The following is a 7,360-nucleotide window of genomic DNA, read 5'->3' as shown; positions in this document are numbered from 1 at the left end:
TTTTTATTCAGCATATCCTGTGTTGTTTTCTATGCTGCTATGGACATTCCACAATCGCATACCGAAACAAATAAGAGACAATACCTGAGCAGACTGACTGAGAAAGCAGTCATCCGGTATAGATACACCAAGATCAGAACCAAGAGAGCAAAACACTCTTTATTTTTATATACTCCATGGCTGGAACTCACTTAAACAAGAAACTGTAACCATGGGGAGTCTGGGGACATGCATACATACCAGGAGATGTGAAATACACAGATAAATAGGTGATGTGCAGTATGCTGTTAATTGTTGGTATGTAGTTCTTGACATGCAGCTGAAATGCCTGCCTCTATCGTTGCTTTTGTATATCTGATGCGTTTTGTGCCGTACCACAAATTGCCTCTCGGAGCCTCTTCCTTCAGTGGCTCACCTGTCTGCCCCCCTCACTCTCACCTGGTCCCTTCCCGCTCTCCTCTGTCTTCATTTCATCTATGCATCTGCTTTCTCACATTTTTTTTGCGGATCCTCCTCTCCTCTCTCCCTTTGCCCTGCCTCTCTGCTTTACCCGTGGAGTTCTCACATCTAGAATTTCTCAGTATTTCAGCCCCCTCCCCCTCCCCTGACCTATTGTATGGCCCTTCCTCCCCTCTCAGTCAGAAAAGCCACGGCAGGCGGGCAGGGAATGAGATTTGTTTTTCTCCCCACTCCACCCCATATCATCTCTCTTCTTCCGCTCCTAGCTCTTTTACTTGTTGCTTGACAGGTCCAGCACTCTATTGAAATAAATCATCTCGTGGGACAGATGCATGTGTGTGTGTGTGTGTGTGTGTGTGTGTGTGTATGCATGTGTGCACGTGAGCTAGCGAGACGAGTAAGGGCTTCCTCGCGGTGGTGATGGGTGTTTCGTTGTGAGCGTGGCCCCAGGACTACTACCTCGTTCTTGTGTGTATGTGTGTATTATTAATGCTTCTGGCTATGACCTGCCCACACTGTTATCAGCGTGATTTATGCTCTGCCCCTCCACACTGTGCTTTCAGCTTCTTGTCCTCTTCCTGTTCATTTAGAAGCTTTGCCTCATTCTCTCCTCTTTGCATTGGCTTTTTTTCTGAGTAGGTGGGTGTGTTTGTTTGAGTCGGTCCATGTGTATGTATTTTGTGTGTTTCATGTTCTTGGCTTGAACATAAATGCACGCTAACCCATGGGGACTCGTGTCACCGCAGGGATAATAATTGAGGTCCCCATGGATAGAGACTGCTTTTGAGGGTAAAGATGTGGTTTAAGGGTTCAGGTTAAGGTTAGGGAAAGGGGCTAAGGGGTGCATTATGTCAGTGAGATGTCCCCACGGATAGTGGAACAAACTTGTGTGTATGTAAGTAAGCCACAGCCCTTCCTTGGGGTCGGTGACGCAGTATTAGAGCTTAAACCAGCTCCTCAATCATGCAGAGGCTTGTCCTATTGGCCCATTTTTATCTGGCATTAAAAATTGAACACACAATGATGCATGGACACCCTGTCCAGATGAGGCATGACGATGTTGGAAATCAGACTACAAGTCCAAATATACCCTCCCACTGTACGAGGGTAGCATTTTTCTTCAAATTTCACTAGATTTGGGTTTTAATCTTTGTGAGTGCCGCCTCTTCTCTCTTCAATGTAAATTGCTACACTGTGCCAAATACTAACTGGCCTTGTACGCACTCAAGATCAGTGATGCACCAGTGTTGAAGCCTGCAGGTGGTGCTTACCACTCAATTCGCCACTCAGCCACAGCCAGTGATTGCCTGAGTAACTTGCTCCAGAATTTCCTCTTAACAAGCGTTTTCTTTTTTGGCAATTTTGTGGTTTTTATATAAGAGCTTACAGTGCTCTACAGTGCACTCACATATGCTGCTATAAATAGATATGTGGGGAAATGATGAAAAAGACTACAGCCTACTCTAATCTTCCATCAACATGTTTAACTTTTCATAAAGTTGATGCGCTTGTCAATTCCCCTTATCGTGAACCGACTGATCGCAGCCTGGATGGGGTGGGACATTAAAAAAAGATTGACATAAATTTTTAAAACTTTTAAAATGTTGAACTCATTGTTCATGCATGAATAGTTATATTATTGCAGAGTTAGTACTTTGCCTTAGCAAATTAAGAGACTAACACCCATTTTAGAGCATTTTTCATATGAAATTACAAGATTAATAACATTATTAATTTATTAATATTATACTAACAGTATACTATGTAATGAACATTATACTTTTAATTTAATGTTATGCTGTTATATTAATATACTAATTTATACTAGTTACAAATCCAGGTTGTGGATAGAGGAGCCAAGCCACTGTGCCAACATGTGCTCCTTCTAGCCACCTCCTCCTGAGTGCAACACACTCCCCTCGTTCTGGTTTTACTAAAAGTAATTTTTTATAAATATTGTTCAGTAATCTTGTTTACATAAAATGTGGCGTGGGTGGTGCTGGTGGATGGTGATCGTCCCTGGTTCAAAAGTCCCACATGCAACAATGCCGCAATGCGCCAATGACAGGTTTTGTGTGTTTTCACTCATCACTGTTGAGTGATAAGTGTTTTTAAAAAGCTGTGTCTATGTTTTAAGGCCCATGCTGAGTGTCCAGATGCTAGGGTCTTCCCTTCTATAGTCCTCCACTGGTTTTCATATTTGCACACAAAGAGCACACAATGTTTCTTTTCTTTGTGTGCTCCTAAATTTCTTCATTTAAGAGGGGGAGTGAACATAGAGTCCTGGCTTGGAGTGCAGGACGGTGGCTGAGGATTTATTATGCAATTTAGTATCGATGTAGGGGTGGTACAGGAATGTGGTGGATTTTCAGGACAACTAATGTGCTGTGTGCTCCCAGTCTAACTGAAATTTAAATTTTCCTCATGTTTTGCGTAAGGACATAGATTATAATGATGCTGCAGCTGTTGTGCATTTTTTTTTTTTTTTTTTTGTCAAAAGAAGACAACCTTTTTTTGTGGAATAACTTTTATGTTATGTATTTATGTTAAAAATCGTCTGATGGATTGCTAGTGGATGTTTAAATTTCCCAAATATAGATGTCGGCTTCAAAAATCCAGCAGAAAGTGGAAGCTGGTTACGCTAAAAAGTAACTTTCGTTGATTCTGTTAATACAATTTTAACACAAGTCAAAACAAACCTCAAGGATGTACTGATTCAGCAAAATTAACTCTAATTTTCAGTCTGGATTCTACTTCTTTACTCATGTCTCTGAGAGACAGCTGCAGTGCTATTGGGCACTAGGCAGGCAATGTTACAAAATAGTGACTCAAGCAATGCAATTTTTTTTAATGTTGCTTTTTTTTCCAAAAGATGTAGAGTAGGAGTTACTTTTACAATGGGTTTACACAGTGGAGGTGGTGAACCAGCCACGGGTGGGCTGAACCATGTAAGCATTAACACCCATAAAGGCTGCACACAGGCAAAAGATGAGCGCTCATTTCTAGGGTAAATAACTTTTTTTTTTTTTTCCCCCAAAGCAGTGCAGTAGTATTTATGTAACACCTGCACACCCGGTTCATCCTTAAAATCCGTCACATCAGAGCACCTTCACTGCTTCACTATTCAGTGAGATGAATGTGTGCTACCAGGTACCTAGACCTAACTCTTTACATGTTTGTGATACCGAGACATATTTTACAATTCAAATAGTCAGAATATATCTTCTGTACCATAAAGTATTATGTGGTGTGCTGTGTTGGAAAGATGAAGCCTCCCACTGCACTATTCATATTTTCATTGTTTTGATTATCCAAGTTCCATGTTGTAGTAATATTTACTACAGCCTGAAGTCACTGCAAAGCTGTGTAATATGTTAAGTAAACTCATGAAGAAATAGTTTTTCATTACAATGTTTCCTTATTAGTCACACATCACAGTATGTTTTGTTTTTTGTTCTTATTCAACTTTATTATCTTGAAATATGTTTTTGTACATTAGAATCCAGTTTTAATGCACACTGGAAAAAGTATTTTTGTCTACGTTTTTTTCCCAGTGGTATTAATTAAACAGTTTAATGTATTTGTACTGTTATAAAACATCAATTTTAAAACAACAGAGAAAGGAATATTACAAATTGGCAGCAAAAGGAAGGGGAAAATCCAGGCTGCTTGTAAAAAACATCTCAACCAATCTAACCTCAACGCAGACTAATGAGCACAAATCAACATGACGAGCAGAGACACAATTGAATTGGATAACATAAATCAAAGGATGATCAAATACAATAACAAGAAATGCTGTAACAGCCACAAAATGCACAAACAATGGGCACGATAAATAAATTAGCCCCGGCTCAGAAAATGAAATCATTTTCCAGAAACTGTTATTGAAAGGAGAATAAGGCCCCCTTTCCCTCCACTCTACCTCTATTCTGTTGCGGTACTTTGATACAGTGATTGCTCTTTCTGTTTTCACAGGTGGTGCTGAAGATTATCAAGCACTACCAGGAAGAGGGCCAGGGCAGCGAAGTGGTTCAGGGCGTCCTGCTGGGCCTGGTAGTCGACGACCGGCTGGAGATCACCAACTGCTTCCCATTCCCCCAGCACACCGAGGATGATGCAGACTTTGATGAAGGTAACTGAGGGCAGCGATCTGATTCTGTTTGTTCTATCAGTTCTCTTCTGCAGATGGCAAATGCACTCATATACACACACACATACACACAATACCATCACAATAGTCTGAAATTAATACCATGTTAGCATAAAATGCCAGTAAACCTTGTCTTTTGCGCATGTAGTGATGGGGTCTACTGTGAGGATGCTGGTAAATTTAGGAGATGATAGTGTTTGAATGCTTCAGTAACAAGGAGGCTTTGGTCTTTTGTTTGTTCTCAAATGATGAAACTCCGCTAAAGATGGCATTTTTGTAATTTCAGTTCTTCTGAATGCCGTGATGAATTGCACATTTGGATGAGAGAGTTTTTAATTAGCACTGAGCGCTGGAGTTGACATACCAAATGGCACTGTAAATATTAAGTTGGAACATTTCTCTGAAAAAATGTTGTATTGTTTTGGTGGGGAAACTTTATAGTTAGGTGGTATTATTTAATTGGACCATGTCCTTGACAGGTTAGCTGAAAAGTGAATCTTCGACAGTCACTCCAAATTCAGTAAAAGTAATAACATGGGCAACTGGTCCCTGAATCCTACCAGCACTGGTCCTTGAAATACAGAAAAACTTTTGCTAAGAAAAAACATTATCCCCAACCCCCCAAAATTTGAGAGAGTTTCACGGCAAGACATAAATAATGCCAACTTGTCTTGTTAGTTCACACAATGTGTTTTGGAGATGGGGATCACCATTCTTGGTCCGCAATAATGCCAAAACCTTAAAGAAATAATAGACTATCGAGGCTTTGAGCCAAGGTAGTCATATCAACAACTCACTGAATGTCAATGTGTGTTTTCTTGGAGGTGTGAACGTAAGTTGTCCCCAGGCGCACAGTATTAAGGACAATGCTGACTTTTAACTAAGCTAACTAGGTGCTGGGCGTCCTACGCTGTCAGTGCCAGGGTTGATGATGCGAGGGCAGGGATGGAATGGCTCCAGTGTTTGCGTTACAGGTGGGTGGTGCGAACGTGCACAGGATTTGATGTAGTCTTTATCTGCACATGGTACACTTTTCCTTTCCCCGCCTGCCTCCCGTCAGCTTTTGTATCGAGAGATGCTCCGTCCTCTGACCTCAGCCCTTCTCCTATCAAGCCTCGTTGTTACCCGCTCCTTGTTACTGCTACAAGCCAGACTGAAGGATGGGAAGGTGAGCAGATGCGGGAAACAGAGGAATTGAGAAAATCCTGCTCTAACAGGCCTCCACTGCTAATGAGCAACTGTCTAAAATTCTGCAAGATACACAAGCGCCAGTGGTGGCTAAAGGTCATTAGTGTCAGGAACAACTCACTCTCTATGTGTAGTGTGTGTGTGCAGGTGTCAAGGCTTGTTGTGCTGTTGGCTTTTGATGCTCTGGATTTTCCGTCTGTCACTCCCTTTAAGTTAACAAGAGCTTCAGTTAGTAGCGCCTTGCCATGAAGCTTTGGAAAATTTACAACGGATTTCCTTTCAGCGAGGCTTTTGATCCAGTTGCAACATGTGACAGACTTCAGGTTATCTGTCTCACCAAATTCAAAATGGAAATGTGTTCAGTCAGTCATGCTGCGTGTGTACGCTGTTTATTGTTGAAATGATTTTGAATTGAGAAGAGTACAGTGAAAAGTAGATGACGCGGTAGACTGAAGAATTCTCCCGTCTCTGCTTACAATGTATTGTCTGCAGAAAGGACTCAAGATATTATCTTTTGGAAAGATCTCTCTCTCTGTCTCTCTCTCTCTCTCTGTCTCTCTCTCTCTCTGTCTCTCTCTCTCTCTGTCTCTGTGTGCGCGCTCAAAAAAGGGAAGGGAACACTAAAGTAACACATCCTAGATCTGAATGAATGAATCTCATTAAATACTCCTTTCTTTACATAGTTGAATGTGCTGACAACAAAATCACACAAAAAATTAATGGAAATCAAATTTATCAACCCATGGAGGTCTGCATTTGGAGTCACACTCAAAATCAAAGTGGAAAACCACACTACAGGCCGATCCAACTTTGATGTAATGTCCTTAAAATGAGGCTCAGTAGTGTGTGTGGCCTCCACGTCCCTGTATGACCTCCCTACAACGCCTAGGCATGCTCTTGATGAGGTGGCGGATGGTCTCCTGAGGGATCTCCTCCCAGACCTGGACTAAAGCATCCGCCAACTCCTGGACAGTCTGTGGTGCAACATGGCGTTGGTGGATGGAGCGAGACATGATGTCCCAGATGTGCTCAATTGGATTCAGGTCTGGGGAACGGGCGGGCCGGTCCATAGCATCAATGCCTTCCTCTTGCAGGAACTGCTGACACACTCCAGCCACATGAGGTCTGGCATTGTGTTGCATTAGGAGGAACCCAGGGCCAACCGCACCAGCATATGGTCTCACAAGGGGTCTGAGGATCTCATCTCGGTACCTAATGGCAGTCAGGCTACCTCTGGCGAGCACATGGAGGGCTGTGCGGCCCCCCAAAGAAATGCCACCCCACACCATTACTGACCCACCGCCAAACCGGTCATGCTGGAGGATGTTGCAGGCAGCAGAACGTTCTCCACGGCGTCTCCAGACTCTGTCACGTCTGTCACATGTGCTCAGTGTGACCCTGCTTTCATCTGTGAAGAGCACAGGGCGCCAGTGGCGAATTTGCCAATCTTGGTGTTCTCTGGCAAATGCCAAACGTCCTGCACGGTGTTGGGCTGTAAGCATAACCCCCACCTGTGGACGTCGGGCCCTCCTACCACCCTCATGGAGTCTGTTTCTGACC

General features: G+C 42.8%; 1 protein-coding gene across 1 annotated transcript in view; it reads left to right on the top strand.

Annotated features, from left to right (window-relative positions):
- Positions 1-7,360, top strand: part of LOC123968596 (eukaryotic translation initiation factor 3 subunit H) — a 78,226-nt gene that overhangs the window by 7,214 nt on the left and 63,652 nt on the right. The window contains exon 2 of the mRNA XM_046045461.1: positions 4,438-4,594. Within this exon, the coding sequence (XP_045901417.1) occupies positions 4,438-4,594 (157 nt within the window). The remainder of the gene's footprint in view (positions 1-4,437; positions 4,595-7,360) is intronic.

This window comes from Micropterus dolomieu, linkage group LG03, assembly GCF_021292245.1.
Source record: "Micropterus dolomieu isolate WLL.071019.BEF.003 ecotype Adirondacks linkage group LG03, ASM2129224v1, whole genome shotgun sequence".
In the NCBI taxonomy this organism is placed as follows: domain Eukaryota; kingdom Metazoa; phylum Chordata; class Actinopteri; order Centrarchiformes; family Centrarchidae; genus Micropterus; species Micropterus dolomieu.
Note: the sequence above shows the minus strand (reverse complement) of the source record. Positions and strands in the feature narration are given on the sequence as shown.